The 19,410-nt window shown below is 32.9% G+C and overlaps 3 protein-coding genes across 4 annotated transcripts; 2 read left to right on the forward strand and 1 right to left on the reverse strand.

The window, feature by feature from the left end:
* The first annotated feature begins 3,557 nt into the window (after nt 1–3,557).
* LOC123906098 (IQ domain-containing protein IQM1-like) lies at nt 3,558–7,141 on the forward strand. The gene is made up of 8 exons (XM_045955950.1): nt 3,558–4,113; nt 4,359–4,816; nt 4,929–4,994; nt 5,113–5,201; nt 5,316–5,406; nt 5,523–5,753; nt 6,019–6,120; nt 6,400–7,141. Exons 2-8 carry the CDS (start codon nt 4,379–4,381, stop codon nt 6,814–6,816), a joined length of 1,434 nt encoding a protein of 477 aa, XP_045811906.1. The 5' UTR covers nt 3,558–4,113; nt 4,359–4,378; the 3' UTR covers nt 6,817–7,141.
* Nucleotides 7,142–8,650: 1,509 nt separating this feature from the next.
* On the forward strand, nt 8,651–15,004 carry LOC123906099 (casein kinase 1-like protein 1). 2 transcript variants are annotated; one of them, XM_045955951.1, is made up of 14 exons: nt 8,651–9,279; nt 9,373–9,413; nt 10,432–10,501; nt 10,642–10,790; nt 10,875–10,970; nt 11,065–11,135; nt 12,517–12,578; nt 12,678–12,741; nt 12,819–12,903; nt 12,989–13,115; nt 13,261–13,343; nt 13,430–13,481; nt 13,980–14,059; nt 14,269–15,004. In XM_045955951.1, the coding sequence occupies exons 1-14, from the start codon at nt 9,204–9,206 to the stop codon at nt 14,560–14,562; spliced, it is 1,350 nt and encodes a 449-aa protein (XP_045811907.1). In that variant the 5' UTR covers nt 8,651–9,203; the 3' UTR covers nt 14,563–15,004. The 2 variants fall into 2 exon arrangements, with proteins under 2 accessions (XP_045811907.1, XP_045811908.1); XM_045955952.1 differs by having other exon boundaries at nt 8,735–9,279; nt 13,986–14,059.
* A 2,673-nt stretch (nt 15,005–17,677) lies between these two features.
* LOC123906100 lies at nt 17,678–18,375 on the reverse strand. Its single transcript, XM_045955953.1, has one exon. The coding sequence runs from the start codon at nt 18,205–18,207 to the stop codon at nt 17,845–17,847; it is 363 nt and encodes a 120-aa protein (XP_045811909.1). The 5' UTR covers nt 18,208–18,375; the 3' UTR covers nt 17,678–17,844.
* Nucleotides 18,376–19,410: the final 1,035 nt, after the last annotated feature.

A 19,410-nucleotide genomic window follows, 5' to 3' on the forward strand; every position in this document is an offset into this window, starting at 1 on the left:
ATATATACTCCAACAATAGCACCAACAACGATATATCCACAATATATCCCGTAAAGAATAATATTACTCTCATTTTTTTTTTCATGTATTAAATATGCATCTTTAAATCATGCATGTCATGTTAGAATAAATATTATATATAAATTTTTTTTGACAGAAAATATTATATATAATTGAAATATAAATTAAAGGGATTGTATTGTAAATTTTAACCTCTGATATTTTATTTTTACAAAACTTATATTACATTTATGTATCTATTGTATTATTTATTAAATAAAATTTGATATTTAAATAATTACGTAAAATTATGTAATATTTTTTATTTTATCAAAATATAATTACTTATATGTTTCGTATCTCACGTATTTTCGATATTCTTTTGTATATTTTTATCTTTCCTTTCTTATTTATGCACATGTGCCGCATAAAATAAGAGATATTGTTCCTTGCTGGGTTGCTATAAGCAAAATTTCACTTTTAGGATAATCAAATATTTGACGTACTTTTTGTCAAAAAAATTAAATAATTGATGTATTGATCAATAATATGATTTTTTTAGGTGAATTAAGGGCATAATGACATTAAAGAAAATAGAAGACATGTCAATGAAGACACACCTTATAAGCCCTAATCCCATGTCAAGTGCTCATACATTATATAGAAAGAAAAAAAAAAAACAAATACGGGGGCGAACCTAATTAACCCTCAAGAACAAAAAAAATAGAAAAGGAAAACAAAATAAACTCTAAATCTTAAAAAGTAACCTAAAACTATTCACAACAATAAATACATCTCGGATAAAGCTGGTGAATGAACCGACCACCAACACGGAAACATCCACGTACCATCCACACAGCAACAAGCAATATCTGACTCTCTCGAGTCAATCCGTTCGAAATCAATCCTTAGACTGAAAGGAATATAATGGCAACCTTCAATATTAATCTTGGGCTTTGAAAATGGAAAATTGATCAATAATATATACCAAATAATTAAAACATTATTAAAATATTCATAGTGTTAAAGATTCTTATCCTTTAATTAATAACACTTACTGTTATTTAAAAAAAATGTGTCTCTCTACATGCTTTTTTTTTTACATCTCTCTAAATACTTAGACATATGATAAAATTGAACGTTTAGAATAAACATTTGGAACCTAATATTATATTGTATATATTTTAAAAAAGATATATACTATTATATATTGTATTTATTACTAATTTCGGAAGCCAGATTCCAAATTTATGCACGTTTGGAATATGCGTTCGGAAATAATGAAAAGTTTGTTTGTATCCTAGAATCCGAAATAATAACGTATACTTGCTTTTTCTTCATTTTCTTTCTTGCATGTATAGTGACTCATGGTTCTCTATGTCTGTTTTTGTTTATAATTAACTTTACAAAAACTTGTGAAATATTGATGCTAAATTATTTATTTTAGTTTGATTTTACTCGTATTCTAATAATTGGCCCTATATCATTTCTTCCCGATCATTATCAAATATAGTACGAGGGTACATGTTAAGTGGCAACTGGCAAGTTCTAAATGTATTTTATTTGGGCCCAAATAAAAATTACTCATATAACATATGGTCCTCTTGCCAGCCTATAATACTGTTAGCTAGATCTCTCTCTATTTTTTTTTTTTAATAATGTAGTTGATGATTGAACTCATAACCTTAATATACTATTCAAATTTTTTACCATTAAATTAAACTTAGTTTGTACATTTGAATTATCGCATAATTTGTACCCTAGAAATGTTTATGAAACAAAACAACTAGTAATAGCATTGAACTGCAATGATTGCTACCCTTCCATCTCATTTTCTTCATTGATGTGCAATTATATATGCCCATTAACGTAATTTTCCGTCGTTTTTAGGCTAATGTATTGAGAAAAACTAATTGTGGATGTGGAGTACTAGTATTATTATTAGTTAATGTCTCATTGTCTCTCAACTTGCATTTTAATTAAAGCGTTGACAGAAGGAGGCCAGGACACAATATGAGGGAAAACTGCTCTGTTCCAAATCAGCAGCTAACTAATCATGTGTCCGTACTGCCGACAGTTTTAATTACCACAAATCCATATTCTCTAGTACTTTTGCTCTATTTTGCTATAATTTTGAATTTGAAGTTTGTTTAATCAGAAACTTCAAAATTTATCCGAAGAGGATAAAGGATATATAGGCCGAAGAACTCACAGTAGTAAATCGGTGGAAGAAACATTCATTCTGATGTGGAAGTTAAAGCTGGAATCCGAAGATTATGGTGGAAAAAGGGTGTATACCTGTAAAAACCACTCTAACAACCAAGTCATTATAAACTTGAGGTGAAAGTTAATTAGATTAAAGTGAAACATAACTGCGCAGTGTTTATATAAGCCAAAAAATATAGTAATATTAAACTGGTGGACGTAGCATCAAACTTGACGCAACCCAAAAGTTTAGTCATTAAAGAATTAATTAAATCTAGAAGATTTTTTAGAGTATAATAGTAGTACTTCAAAATCATATTTATGTGTCAACTATATATAATAATGGAGCAATTAAACACAGAGAATGATAGAAAGATCCATTTCCTACATACATGCATGACCCTATTAATTCTTCAGGCTGCTGTTGTACATGCACGGATATGTATACCAATCAATGAATAATGATTTTATCTTTCCTTCAAAATTTGAGGCATTGACTTCAACAATATATCAAACGGGATCAACCATGATAAAATTTACGGTTGACTTAATATAAGAGAAGAGGTGATTCAAACAAGATCAACCCTTATAAATTAACCCAAATTAAATTTTAAAGACAATTTTCAAGATCTATCGAAAGTAAAAAGTTCATGGTCTTTCAAAAAAAAAGTTTATGGTCTTCAATTCATTGTTCTAATGAAGAAAACAATGACATGATTGTATTAAGAATGAAATAAACTCTAGACATGAGATGTTACATAGGTACGACTTATGTAATAAAATGTTACAAATATATTAGTATTTGATATGTTTGGTTATATATTCAAACGTGCAATTCCCTACTATTTTTTAGTCATGTGTGACGGTGTGAGGTCATAGCATTCGTTAGTCCTATTTTCTCATTCCGTTTCTGAGGACAATTGTTTTTGGGACGGATAGCATTCCTCATGTGGACTGAGATCCTTTACAGTGATATTTTCTCTAAAGTGAAATCTCAACCGTTTATCTTAATTATCCTTTTCGGTCAACATCAATTGCACCGGAGAGGATACCTCTCCCCCTCGTGTAGTAAAAAAATTTCTCTGCAATGTTCTATACAAACAAACAAAAGAAAACAACTCTCTATCCTCGTGTGCAGTATAGTTTTAAAAATTGCAATGTATTTTTTCTCCTAATAATTGAACATGCATGAATTGAAATATTGAAAGTTGACTTGAGAATTGAGATGATTAAATGTATTATTAATTGACCACTTGCAACTGCTATTATTGAATTTTATAATATGAAAAACATGGAAGCTAAGCTACAGCATTCAACCCCAATAAATAATTTGAGTACACAGATAATAGCTTAAAATTAAATCGCGTTTCTTCATGGAACCTCACAAAAGCTAACTTTCTTTGACTGCCACCTCTACCCCTTACCTTACTTACACGCTCTCTCTCTCTCTCTTTAAACACAATTACTACTATAAGAGACTTTCAATTCCTACAATACTATAGGATATATATATATAATTCAAAACTATACTTCATATACCAATACTATATCTTTGAATTCATCAAATATTTCGTTCGTGTCGTGGCCATCAACCTTGGAAAACTTTAAGCTACTAACCTTGGAATTTGAACATTATATTCACATACCTTTATTTAATTTGTTTTCCCTATTCAAATAAGCTCGTTGATTCTAAATTGGAATTCAAAGACTGCTCCTTAATTCTCTCATTTTCCAGTCTCCACACGTATTTGAAAGCTTATATAAAAGCTAACAAGAACCACTGTCATAAACATATCTTAATTCATTTATTTGTTCAACTCTCACGCACTTCAATTATTTTCAACAACAACATCTAAACAATATCTCATATCTTCATTCAAAGTACTCATACATCATACAACAACAAAGGTAACTCATTTTTCTAATGCACTTTTTACTTATATTTTGGTCTGGAATGAGTAATTAGTAAATAGTTATATTGATCGGTTATCTGACCGACCAATGTAACTAACTATGTACAACGAGTTTTTATATCATAACAGTAGTTTGAAAGTTAAATCAAGTACAATTATTGGAGGCTAATTATGGAACTTTACAATATAATAAATATTAAACTTTATGGCATGACTAATAAATTATAAAAATTTGTGCAGATTTGTAGGGTATTATATTTATGGGGGTGTCTGTAACTGATTTGTCAAATGGGTCTAATAAGATGAGCAATTCAAGCAAATTAAGTGATTGCAGACCACAACACATGATTCTTGAAAGAAACCATTCATTTGTTCAAGACAAAGAACAAAAAATGGATTCAAGTAAATGTGAATTGAAACATAAACAAGTTCCTGTTATTTCTCTGCCTGAAGCAATGATTTTCTGTTCTCCAAGACCAGTTATTGAACTTGATGCTGCTGCAACTAAACTTCAAAAGGTTTACAAGAGTTACCGTACAAGAAGAACCCTTGCAGATTGTGCAGTTGTAGTTGAAGAGTTATGGTGGAAGGCATTGGATGCTGCTGCTCTTAAAAGAAGTTCTGTTTTGTTTTACGATGTTCAGAAACCGGAAACTGCCGTGTCACGTTGGGCTAGAGCAAGAACTAGAGCAGCTAAGGTATTTAAATTTCTAAAGTAACTTTATTATATGATAAATGATTCATGTTATTTTGTTTTGAATAATGTTTATTACTTAGTGCTAAGTGCTGATTATGACTTTTTTTGTAAAGGTTGGAAAAGGTTTATCTAAAGATGAAAAGGCGCAAAAATTAGCATTACAACATTGGCTTGAAGCTGTAAGTAACTTTTCTTACATTATTTAATACAAGTTCAATTTACTTTGAAATTGAATTATACTTTTTAGTGTGTGATTTTTGTATTAACAGAGTGAATTTCTTTAATTTTTTGTTGTAGATTGACCCGCGTCATCGATATGGACACAATCTTCACATGTATTATGATATCTGGTTTGATAGCCAAAGTACACAACCATTTTTCTACTGGTAATTAAACTCTTGTTTTACCATATTTGAAAATGTTTTCAGAAAGTAAACAGAGTCTAAATTGTTGTATATGGCGATTAATTAACTTTGTGTTTTATGATCAATAATTTATAGGTTGGATGTTGGAGATGGAAAAGAAATAAATCTTGAGAAATGTCCAAGGAACACTGTTCTACAACGCCAATGCATTCAATATCTTGGACCAGTAAGTTATCTATATGAACAATCTCACTTTTTGATGATTCACAGCAACATTTTATTTTTAAGCCTGGCTTAAAGTAGTATCTAATGTTAATTGTTTATACTTGTTTATCATTGCAGAAAGATAGAGAAAAATACGAAGTAATTGTCGAAAAGGGAAGACTGGTATTTAGACAAGATGGAAGGCTTGTGAATACTGATGAGAAATCAAAATGGATATTTGTTCTCAGCACTACAAGAGCCTTGTATGTTGGAAAAAAACAAAAGGGTAAATTTCAACATTCAAGTTTTCTTGCTGGTGGTGCAACCACAGCAGCTGGTAGATTAGTAGCACATCAAGGTGTTCTTGAGGTACTAATTTCAAATTGCACTCCATATTTTTATAGACATATATTCAATCATATAATCTGTTACGACTTAAGCACACGAGAAGAGCTCAGCCTAAAAGATTAGTCTAATAGCTGGGAGAGTCTCATGATTTAAGTACCACATTGAGCACTTTAATATACTCGATGTGAGACTCCTAACATCATCATCATAATTATAATCACTAATTATTATTTAGTGTTTGATTTTGTTGACTAAGTTTTGTTATTATCCATTATACAAAATGCAGGCTATTTGGCCATACAGTGGACACTACCATCCAACTGAAGAGAACTTCAAAGAGTTTATAAGCTTTCTTGAAGAGCACAATGTAGATCTCACAAATGTTAAGGTAAATATTTGGTCTGAAAATATTACTACTTGTATTTTTCTTTTCTTTCACCATCGGTATCCGGCTCACTGGCCGCCTAATCTGATTTGGGGATCATTTTTGGTATCAAGTGATTTCAACCCCCTCTCAATCGCAGTTGCGGGGATCGAATCATGGTCTTCCCTACCAAATCGAACGTCAATCACCATTGAATCAATGTTATTACTTGTAAATGTTACCTAAGAAAATTATGAAATTAAGATTACTAATGAGTGTTTTCCATTTTTTTTCTTCTTTCAGAGATGTGCTATAGATGATGATACTCATTCAATTATTGGAAGCAATTCATTTAGTGCAATGAATGAAACACAACAACCAAAGGTTCCTCTAACTCCTAAGGTCAATGTGACTGATAATAACAATGTAACAACAATTCATAAAAAGGATCAAATTGCAGCATTTAATGCAACAAGAAGATTGTCTTGCAAGTGGTCAACTGGTGCTGGTCCACGTATTGGTTGTGTTCGTGACTATCCTGAACACTTGCAATCAAAAGCATTGGAACAAGTTAATTTGTCTCCAAGGCCCACTTCTTCAAGACTCAACAAATTTGGCCCAATTCCATCTCCTAGGCCCAGCCCAAAAGTTAGGATGTCACCTAGGCTTGTGTACATGGGATTACCTAGTCCAAGAAACCCTATTTCAACTGCAAGTTAGAGGAAGCTTTGGAGGAATCTGTGAGCCTTTTTTTAGACCATGGTCATGGCAATCGTGTGGCGGCGACCAGTGAACAATAACATCTGTGAACTAAGTGATTTCTTTTTTCACCGCAGAACCAAACAACACTAACTGAAATTCATTTTTTTGTTATTAATTCAAAATTCGTTTATTACTTAATTATTTTAGGAATTTAATTCTGTGTATGTTTCGGTTGGACCTATTAGGTCCTTGGCCCATTTTTGCTTCTTTCTTTTATGGGAAGGCAGGAAAATTCAATTAATTCTTTATACAATTGAGATTATCTTTGTATATTTCTATCGAATTTCAACTAGTATCAGTTGCGTTTTTTTTTTTGTTAGAGCTGCATTTTTTTTAATCAATCAAAGAACTAGATATATTAAAAAAGCGACATTCTAAATCGGTGTATTTGCTCAATTTAGAGGTGATGGTGATTTCAAAAACCAACAGCTTAGATTTCTCTTTGCACAACTCTTCTTTCTCCTTGCACAAGCTCAATGTGTGTCACTGTGTGTCTTTTTCTCGCTTTTGAGCTTGTAAAATGAGCTGTGATAGAAGAGAAGTGAGTAGTTTCTTAAGTTTGTGAGAGTTTATTTATTTTAGCTGTCATTTTCCCTTTTACCCTTAGGAATTATGAGGTTATTACATACTATACTCTATTATCAAGTTGTCACAAATTATAAAACATTCTTTTTCACTAGCTTTTTCTGATGTATAGCTTAGCTTTTTTTAGAACTTGAAGTGATGTGTGTGCTCCATACTTATTTAGAACTCGGAGTGCATGTGAACTTATTTGCATCTTAAGGGAAACATGCAGAGATACATAGAAAAAAACTATTACCACATAAAAAAGCTATTAACTTGTGTGTAAAAACAAAATGGAAAAATGCAGAGATACATAGAAAAAAAAGCTATTAACACATAATAAGCTAAACTTGCAACATCATTATATGTGAATGAGTATACTCGCCAAACTTAAGGATAAGATATGATGATTATTTCAAAAACCAGCAGCTTAGATTTTTCTTTGCACAACTCTTCTTTCTCCTTGCTCAAGCTCAGTGTGTGTGACTTTTTCTTGCTTTTGAGTTTGTAAAATGAGCTGTGATAGAAGAGAAGTGAGTAGTTTCTTCTGCCTTAAGTTTGTGAGAGTTAAAGTAAAGTGGAGTATTTACTTTAGCTGTCATTTTCCCTTTTTACCCTTAGGAATTATGAAGTTATTACATACTATAACCTATTATCAAGTTGTCACAAATCATAAAACATTACTTTACACCAGCTTTTTCTACGTCAAAAAATCTATACGTCAGAAAAATTAAGTCTGCTAGTGTAAAATAAGATTTTATAATTCGTGACAACTTGATAATAGATCTCTTTAATATTTCTTATAAGCGAAATGCATTAAGTGTGCTCCATAAAAAAAAAAACTACTATTTTATTTTTTCTTTATTAATAAGTGTGAATTTTTTTATTTATTTTTACTTACGGAAAGAGTATAGTTTTAGAAGTTGAGAAATGAAACTGAAAATCTGTATAGTACTACTGTACTCAAAATTCTCCACGCCCTCTGAAAAATGAGAGGGGATCCTCTCTAATAACATTTTCTTCTGGTAGTAGAATCATGACCATCCAGTTAATTTATGAACAATGACTTATATAATAAAATAATTAAATCAATTGGTGGATCACTCACTGCAGTTGTTTTTGCACGGATCTGTTTCCCTGAAAAATTACGCGCAAACTCATAGTCACGTGACTCGGTCCCGCTACAGAGAGCGAAAAGCTATATGTTAGTTAAGTTGAGTTCCCACACACGCACGCGTAAACAACACGCGTGGACAATCTTAGTTTGTTTCGAACCCTGACAATGGGAAAAAATCAAAAGAACCGACGTGAATAGTTTCATTTAGCGGTTCGATTCGACCGGTTCCAAAACTACAATAATTCATTCCTAATCACAAGACAGAGAAACACAAAACACCATCATCGCCACCATTATCCAAATCCATTCTCTTTCTTTTTCACCCAATTCCTTTTCCTTTTCTTTATTATTACTCCTTAATCAATCAATTAATCAATATTATACTTTTCTTAACCTAACCCTGATTTTTTTTTTACCAATTAATTAAACACAATTACTCTTTTAATTCCTCCTTATCTTAGATAGATCTACCAACAATTTCTTCATTTCCTTTTCTTATTCTTCCGTTACACTTTCTTTTCTAATTCTAATCATAATCATCAATTCCAGTTATTATTACAACAACATTTAATATTTCCCATTTTGAATTAAGGCTTGTGATTACTCTACTTAACTTAGGGTTCCCAATTTTTATTGATTTTTCCTTATTTGAATTTCAATTTGAATGGAACCTCGTGTTGGGAATAAGTTTCGTTTGGGTAGGAAGATCGGTAGCGGCTCATTTGGGGAGATCTACTTAGGTTCTTTCTTTGTTTTTTCATCATTTTTTCTCCATAAATTTCATATTTTTATTTCTTTTTCTTTTATTATTATTTTGTTTCTTTTTGTTGCAGGTACTAATATTCAAACTAACGAAGAGGTTGCAATTAAGCTTGTAAGTTTTGTTTCTTCACTCATTGCTTCAAAGATTGCGAATTTCTTTGAAATGGGTTTTAGGGGAGATGATTGTGTATAAAATAATTTATCATATGAAATTTGGGTTTGAGTTGTTTTATGTGGCATTCTTAATTACACTGTATACTAGATTTCAAGTATCTTTATTGAGCTTATACATGCTTCCTAATTCTTTGGAGGGTGCTCGACTCAAATGTTTTTTAAGAGGGCAACTGTGGAGAACATTATGACTGTTTAGAAACCATGCTTTGGTGGTTTGGAGTGTGCTCCTCTCAATCTCCCAGGTTCAAACTTAGAATCCTTCCAGTGCCATTTTCAGTGTTGGGTCAGTCAATACAGAGCAAAAGTTCTGGCTTTAAATGGTCCCTGCTAGTGGACGGTGGGATCAGTGTCTCTCGGATTAGTTGGTCCTTGGCCAGATAGCGAGTCTACAAAAAAAAAACATGCTTTGCATTCAAAAGCTTCCTAGGCAGGAAGCAAAATTGTAATTGCAATGAAATTATAGGGTTGTGTTAGAGGGAAGGGAATTGTTGGCCAATTTAAAAATTTGTCATTCTGTATCACATAGATGCAATTAACTGTGCAAAGGATAGGTTGTTACCCATAAGTAAATATATTGTAGATCAAGTGCAATGTTGGAAGAGCTGCACTGCTACACTGTTTCGTGAATGTAGTGCAAAAATAAGCAGGAGTGAAGAAATTTGCTCAAAAGATTAGTGGAAGGGGGTATAAGCGTGAAACCCGCCGTATTTGTTCAATTGAATTCATTCCACTCACTCTTCAGTAAATTACCGACATTTGCCTCGATTCAAGATTCTGATAAATATCTTTGGTTGGGGATTTAATTGGAATTGGAAGAAATGACATACTGTTGACTTAACATAAGTGTATTGGTTTTTTGTGAATTTATTCTTAATTAAGCACAAGATTATTGATATTTTTACGTGCACTGGAGCTTATTTTTTATTATTTTGGTTCTTTGCTATGCATTTGAATAGGAAAATGTCAAGACTAAGCATCCTCAGTTGCTATACGAGTCCAAGTTGTACAGAATTCTCCAGGGAGGAAGTAATGACTATCTTCATATTCATTATTTTATCTTTTTGTGTGTTTGCGTGTGTTTGCTTTCTACAAGGAGCATAGGGACATCCCCTCAAAATATTGTTTTTAATTTATGGTCAATTCTAACTAAAGTTTGATTTTGTCAGCTGGAATTCCAAATGTTAGATGGTTTGGAGTGGAGGGAGACTACAATGTTTTAGTGATGGATCTGCTTGGACCTAGTCTTGAAGATCTATTTAACTTTTGTAGTAGAAAGTTATCACTCAAGACAGTTCTTATGCTTGCTGATCAGATGGTAGGCCTGGTTGACTCTGCAAACTATATTTTTTGCCTACCCTTTTAGTAATTTTTAGGAACTCCTCTATTTTTTTCCTTTCAGATCAACCGTGTTGAGTTCATTCATTCAAAATCAATGCTACATCGAGATATCAAGCCAGATAATTTTCTAATGGGATTAGGAAGGCGTGCGAACCAGGTGATTAATCTTGTTAAAATGCGGATTTTGGATATATTGTATGGTACTTCTAATTTTCTATACATGAAAATTTAATGCACATCGTTGCATGTAGGTTTATGCTATTGATTTCGGTTTGGCTAAGAAATACAGAGATAGTTCAACCCATCAACACATTCCTTACAGGTAGATTCAGTTGGTGTACATTAAATGCGGAACTTATCTTGGTTATTCCTATAGTAAAGCCTTGGTAGCACAGTAAAAGTATCATAGCCTAGTAGGAACCACATTTTTCTAATCGAAGTTGTAACTTTACAAGTTATCATATCATATATCGCACAGCTGTCATGTGGAAAGAATAAAGATTAGGGAGGATATGCTACAATAGTTTTGTTGAGAATGTAATATCAAATAAATATGCATCATCAGACCTTTTAGTGGCAATCATAGAACCAAGTATATGCATACCAGTGATCTTGTTGTTGCCTCTTTCTATGTCGGGTCATTCACTCTAGTATATCAAAAATCTGAATGCTAGTCAATGATTCCACTTCCATACACTGTATTCTATATGGAATTTGTGATTTCTGGGCAGCTGCTAAACTGGGATTTTGACATGGATCTGAATGCCAGTCTATCTAAATTTGAATTAATTTCAATGGTTTATAGTCTTGCCAATAATAGAACTTAACTTGCTTAACTCCAGGCAATGTTAGCCTGTTAGGATAATATATTTTGATGCTTCAGATCGAGATACAATTACTATATGACTGTAAACAGTAACTAAACAATAATAACGGGAGGAAAACTGAAGGATGTGGTGAGATAGAGACATATATTTACTTGCAAGTTTTCTCACACAAATATTTGCTAACCCACCTCAAAAAACATGACTCCAAATATGATTGTTAACTTGATCATAAATTCTTGCTAACCCGCCTCAAAAAACATGACTCCTACAATACAATCATATCCCTGGCATGTGATATTAATGCCATTCCGTCTGCTTAGGCCAGGACTCCCAAGACTCCCAACTCATAATTTGAGAGTAAGGAGACAACACTTCATTATATTAGTGTTGCACAAAAGAATTCTCTGTTGACTTCGAATCATAGAATATCCTAAATATTCATGATCATAGAATTTTAATGCATGACGTTTCCTGAAACTGTTATTCTTCTCCTATGCCTGCATCTGCTAGCAAATCCTCCCAGTTATAAGGAAGACTTGAATTTTATGCATCTATTGTGACCCTATTCTTCCCAACACCATTCATATTTGTGATCAACTTTTTATTTTGCACTGATACCATGGTTTGATTTTGTTAAGATATAATTAATTAAACTGATGGGTTGGTGGTGCCTTGGTGGTGGGAATCGTAATATGCATACTGTTGAACACTTCCTTTCACTTTAGTTTCTGGTTTCTAGAACTATGGTCAGGTTATGATTCTTGTCAGCGATATCATCAGTTCGGCAATGCTTTTTGAAAGTGTACCTGGCTGCTACTATTTGAAAATCATGTTTTAGGGTGATTTTTCTAATCTATTCAATCATCAACACTGCAGGGAAAATAAAAATTTAACCGGCACCGCAAGATATGCTAGCATGAATACTCACCTTGGCATTGGTATGTGTTAGTTCATGATCCTTCATTGAACTTATGTTCTGAATGGTTAATTTTTGTTATCTAATATTTGCTTCTACTTCTCTGGTGATTGATGCACAGAACAAAGTCGAAGAGATGATTTAGAGTCTCTTGGTTATGTTTTGATGTACTTCCTGAGAGGAAGGTGATTATTACTGTCTACCTGTACTTTGGTGTCTTCCAGCACTGTGTGCTTTATCTGATTAGTGTTTTCTTTTGTAGTCTTCCCTGGCAGGGACTTAAAGCAGGAACTAAGAAACAGAAGTATGATAGAATCAGTGAAAAAAAGGTCAATACATCGATTGAAGTAAGTTAGATTGTAATCACTCTTTTTAGTGCTTATGCTGTATACTCCTTCATGACCTATACTAAGAATTTACTGCTAATTCCAGGCTTTATGTCGGGGTTATCCAACAGAATTTGCATCATACTTCCATTACTGCCGCTCATTAAGGTTTGATGATAAGCCAGATTACGCTTATCTCAAAAGGATATTTCGCGACCTGTTTATTCGTGAAGGTTTGAAATTGCTATCATATAGAAAGGATAACTTCTTCCTCATTTCTCACGTTTGTCATTTCTATACTTTCTCTTCCATTTTGCATTTGAGTCTGTATGATCTTTGTTTAAATATGCATATATTATTAAATTGGCATTTCAACAGGATTCCAGTTTGATTACGTGTTTGACTGGACCATCTTGAAGTATCAGCAATCACAGCTTGCAACACCTCCAACACGGGCCATTGTAAGTGTTATTCATTTTCTTCCCCCATTTGTGATTATCATGTCATCTGCGATGGATGGAACTCATAGATGCTCACCTTTGTTTAGGTACCTGGTGCTGGAACCAGTTCTGCAATGCCACCTGCTGATAGACACGCAGGTACTTTATTTAAGATCTCCCATAAGTGTGTACTAGGTCTTCGTTATTTTCATTTGTATGTTCATTTACCACATTGTAGTTCGGTGAATTTAATTTTGAAGTGGAACCTTAAAGGGGTTGGTCAAGTGTAGTGAGACAAGGTCTTGTACCTAATAAGTTGCAGGTTTGAGCCTCCTCTCATGTCTTTGGGGTGAGGTAAATGTGATCCATGTATGTGGTTTTTGAGCCCAGAAGCTTTTTGTGCACTGAACTAGGGCACTATCTCCTTGCCCTAAAATTAAGACCCAAAAAAATTCTGCCTTTGTAGCTTACTGTCAGATGTGATCATTCTACAGAAATTATTAGCTTTATAGCTTACTCCTGTTATTTTATCAAGTATTCTTCAACTACCCACTTAAGTAGGTTTTGCAATGACACGTCTCTTCAACTTCTTCACCCAAGTTTAAATGATATCTACTTAGCTTTTTAGCTGGACAATTTTAATGTTGTCTCTTTCAGGAGCAGAAGAAGGGCAACCCCCCGGTTTGGTTTCGGGGGATTCCTCGAGGCGTAGAATGTCAGGACCCATTTTGAATACTGTAAGTCTCTCATAACAGAAATTCAGTCATATTCTGCTGGTATTGAGGATTTTAACCGGTCCATTTTTGGGTATTTTTTCTTATTTTTTGGTATTTATTTGTTTTATTCTCCTAATTTTCTGGTGTTTAATTTTATGCCTGATTTCATGTGCAACTACATTAGCTATGTTTTTGCAAATGCATTAATTGCCTCATCTGTGATCATGCAGCTATCAAGTTCCAATGCCTTGGGTCAGTCAAGTGGATCTAGGCGAGTTGCTGTTTCTAGTAGTCGTGATGCATTTACTGGTGCTGAGTCAGATATTCGTACACGCACTGCTGAGGCTAGCCCTGGGGCAGCACACAGAATTTTGGGTGGGCAAAGGAGTTCACCAATTGGATCTTCTGATCCCCAAAGACTATCACGGGCTGGGAGAAATGCTTCTCAAGCCAATAATTATGAAAGTGCCCTTAGGGGCATGGAGGGTTTGCAGTTAGAGAATGATGAGAGGACCCATTATTAATATCTCACTTTCTCATCTAGTGACTATGAGTTTATAGCCACCACAAAAGCAAAAGTTGCCTTATGTTGTGAAGTTGAGCTGTGAGTAAATTTAGATCTGAACATGATAATTCAGGTTTGTATTGTTAGCTCGACCCCTCAAAGGAGGGGTCGTGCTTTGCTGTAAAGTTCAGATTTAATTGGCACTTCACTTCTGGCCGGAACACCAAAGTTTTTAACATATTTTCCTGTGAGTTATTGTATTGAGTTACCAGATGTTTACGGGGTCAAGTGGACCACAAATGTCAAAATTATCAAATGTAATTAGCCATTGATATTGTACTCTTGTTGGATAAGATTCCTCCAGTTTCCACGATGCAAGTTTCTGGAAATTATTCTGGAATTAGGAACTTGGAATGTTTTACCTTGTGTGGTTCCTATCAAGCTGAAATCATATTACTACCTCTCTAGCTTTCTTCTAGTTGCTATCTTTGATAATGAACTTGTCTGACAATTAATTAAACTAAATAGATGTGTTAATCACGAATGGAAATGTATTTCACCATGTCTGTCTCTAAATATGAGACCAAGAATTAAGAAAGTGTATTAAACTTGTTATAAAATTGTGCATTTTTTTTTTGCTTGCCTTTTAAGTTGGAGAATTAATATATTTTTCTAATTATAGTTTGTACTATTTATTGTTAAATTAAAAATGTACAATAATTATGAGTATTGTGAGAAAGAAAACATGCAAATGAAATTTGACAGGGTCCTATAAAAAGGGACAAAATTCTTAAGTATTATATTGTCTTCTTGAATGTGATCCATTGTAGAAGAATGTTTGTCTTCCTTACTTTTGAACTTTATTCTCAGAGGGGGTAAAAGAACCATAGGGGAGGAAGAGAAAAATTCCGTAGAAACGGTGCGTGCATGTCTAAAGACCATGGATACATTTTATACTTCTGTTAATAGAGAAATGTTAATGTCACAGTCCATTATGTCACACTCCTTAATAAAGCATTTCTCTAGTACTATAATCTTCTAGACAATTATGTGGCAATATTGTTTTGGCTGTTTGTTGTTTTGCATCTTCCTGTTGGTATGTTCTGCTTTGTTAGGTTTTAGACATTGGATTATCTGTGTGGTTTTATGCAGTACTAGCAATTGTGCATTGTAGAGTTACTCCAAACACAAGCGTCAAATCATCATAGTTTCTATAGGAATGAATCTATGAAGTAGGATAAATAATATATGTTCATAACAGAAAAATAATTGTCCTTGGAGCTCAGTAGGGACATCGCATATATTATGTAGAGTCGGGGTTCGAACCCCGGACACTCCACTTATTCACATAATTTAGATCCCAACATGTCTAAATAAAAGAGCATCTGTTAAAATATTTGGTGCATAAATGAAAAACAAAAGTCCCTATATAATGAAGTCACATCTAATGCATAACAATGAACACGCTAAATTAGAACACAGATAAAATCTTGATAAAGTTGAATCCGCAATAAAAATAAGAATTTCAAAGCCATTTACAAGTAGTGGTTTATCATGTAAAATACTTTACCAACATTTTAGTTTCAGATTTTAACATTTTAGTAACTCTGGAGTGCATGACATGCAAAATTGTAACTCTTATGACTTAATGATCCTTGCTTCTCTTCATTTTTTTTGGCGTGAAGGGACGGTAAAGATACCAATGGTTAGAAGTGTCGTCAGTGAAAGTCTACAAAGATATCCATTAAACACAAACAAGCAACATAACCAACAAATTGCCTCTTGTTTCCAGTATTAATAGACAGTAACTCAGTGATGAAATTGATTTTAGAAAACTCTTAGTGAAGTTGGTACATCATCGTTTGCAGCAACAACTTTTGACTCAAGAATAAGGCACAGAAACAGGTATGTAAGAGGCCAAAGAGTCGACGAGCAGATACTATTTTCCCGGTGGTGGGTGGATAAAAATCGCAAAAAGATACTGCTGATAGATCCGAATTGGATGACAACATTTTCTTTTGACTGGAGAATAAGGCGCATTGGAAGTACCCAGGGAAGAGAGTGAGAGGACACTGTTTTCATTGTGAGTGTAAGTGTAGAAGATGAATGGTTAAAATCATTAACAAGGGGGTGACAGTGGCTTCAAATACGTGTTTAAAAAGACTGTTTGAGAATGTGACCTTAACATTTCTCTCGTTAATATTGTCTGCCAAAGGAACATGTTGATATTCTACCTGATGTGTCAAAAAAGTTGAGGGCAGCATATCCGTTTTATGCATTGGTAGTAAAATAAGCTATTGATTTTTCTTTTTGTGACTTGGCTCCGTGTCACATCCTTACAACCTAAGACAATCTACATTCTAGAATAAAGTTAGCTCCTATAATTCCAGTAAGTACAGTTAATGAACCAGTTTGAATCTGTCATGTCCTAATAATTCTTAGTGATCTTCTGGGTAATGACCAAAACGCCATTCAAAATCCAATAAAGTTCTCATAATCAACAAAACTGACTGGCATGAGTGGCATTGCTTTCATGTACTAAAGTAAAACTTCTAGGAAAAGTGTCTAGAAAATGTTACTCCCTCTAGTCCTGACTTTTTAGGTTCATTCAATGATTGATGTATTTTGGTCTATGATACAAACTAAATACATCAAACATTCAATAAATCTGGAAAACAAACTCTTTCTTATAACCAGAACTAGAGGGAGAGGGAGTAACTATGAGCATCCAAATGTTTCTACTTTCTCCATGAGCTGAGACATATCATTATAATCATGGAGAAAAGTAAAAAGATGTAGTATGTCCTTATATACCTCAAAACTAGAGCCATTCTAGATATAAAGGCTACACCTAAGAAGCCTAAAAAGTTAGTAATCAATTTTCACAAGAAGGAATAAAATAGTGATTAATCCAAACATGCAAAGATGATTACTTTCCATTCCATAACTCAACAACCAAAGATGATTACTTATACTCTTTACATAAATCAACTGCATTGAAGACATGAATCACAATTTTTCATCCAATATTACAAATTACTACAATCCAAATGATCCTTATGATGGTTAAACTACTACTACTACTTTGCATTGTAGCCATGGACATAAACACTAACCAATAAATAAACAAGCCAAAAACAAATAATAATTATTCATATATATATATATATAATTATGAGACAACCCATGTTGAAATTTCAATTCAGATGGTGACTCACCACCTAAATTATATTCCCCCAAATTACAAATTAAGGGTTTAATTTTTCAATTTCAAATACAAATTCAAAGCATCTTCTTGATACTACCATCCATGAACAACTCTGCTACACCTATCCTTAATCCATTTAAAACTTTTTCTAAAAGAACCTTTGAGTTTACCTTCAACAGAATAAACTTTGTAACTAGCAACTCTTTTTTTCCTCTGCAATTCAGGATCACTAAAGCTCCAACTTTTTGAGACAGAACCATTTGTTGATTTTCCTTTCTTGAACTTAGCATCGTTATTCATCTGGGTTTGTGTTGGATGAACAGATGAAGCATAAGATGCACTGTAACAACGTAGATCTTGCATACCATAGACGCTACTAGCTCCATTTCCAGGTGCAGAATAAGTTTCAATTTGATTCCTTCCATCACCGTACGATTTGGATCTGAAATCTTCCATTGTTGGTTTGTTTGGAGAATCTTGAATTTGTGAGCTGAAGCTGTTTGTAGAAATGACAGAGTGAGTCTGCCTGGATTGGATTGCAGTTGCAGAGAGAGGCGCTGACTACAATGCTTTTCCCGTCGGTGCTGAATTTATGATTATATACTTCCCTTTAATTCCATTATTTATTACTACTTCGGTTTATTAAGAAAAGTTGACGAGTATTAATTTGTGATGTTTGACTATTATTAAATTATTTTTTTTGCATTTTGTACAAAAAAAAATAAAAAATTGTGCATAAATTCTCCTTGCCTTCGTTTTTTTTTTGGGAGATTTTGTTTTTTTGACCAAGCGAGATTTTGTTTTTAAGGATAATAAATTGTTCGAAGTATCTAATTCATAATATAGTTTAGGGTCATGTTAACTTGTGTCCTAAGGGCACATGTTAAGCTACCTAAAAATAGAAATATAGCATTTAATGATATAAATAATTTAATGTTTAGATAATTGAATAAACCACAAGTTCAATAAATATTTTCCACATTTATCTTCTTAACATGTGCCCTTAAGGGCACAAGTTAACATTCTCCTATAGTTTAAATACATCTAACATTCTTTGAATTTAAAAAAAAAAATCTTTTTTATAATAAAGACCATATGAAGTATTAATTGTTAACAAAATTAGTATTATTAATATCAATTGTTAGTTGATTCAGTGATGATTCACAGTGAATTTGGTAAGGATGATCACGGTTCAATCTCCACAAATACGATCGAGAGGGGACAGGAACCATTTAATGCTAGAACTGACTCAGAAAGCCAAAATAAATCAGTATTATTAATAAAAAATATTTAGGGCCTGTTTGGTGCACAGGATAAGAAACAGGATAGGATAGGATAACTGTATCATATCCTGCCGCAATCCAGTGTTTGGTGATATAGTAGGATATGATAAGTTAATCATGAAGCTTATCCTATCATGTCTCTCTAGTTATAATTCTTATCCTGAATTTGAGCTGGGTTAGCAGCAGGATAGGATAAGAAAAAAAATTACTGGTTTATTTTATAAAATATATTTTAAAATACATAAAATAAAATTAATAAAATATAAATAATTAAATAATTAATTTTTAAATATATATGTGATTTTTTCACAGGGGTAATTTTGTAATTCATATATTCTAAAAAATCAAAATTTTACTAAAATTACAATATTTTAAA

The sequence above is a fragment of the Trifolium pratense genome, linkage group LG2, assembly GCF_020283565.1.
Source record: "Trifolium pratense cultivar HEN17-A07 linkage group LG2, ARS_RC_1.1, whole genome shotgun sequence".
NCBI classification, from domain to species: Eukaryota; Viridiplantae; Streptophyta; class Magnoliopsida; order Fabales; family Fabaceae; genus Trifolium; species Trifolium pratense.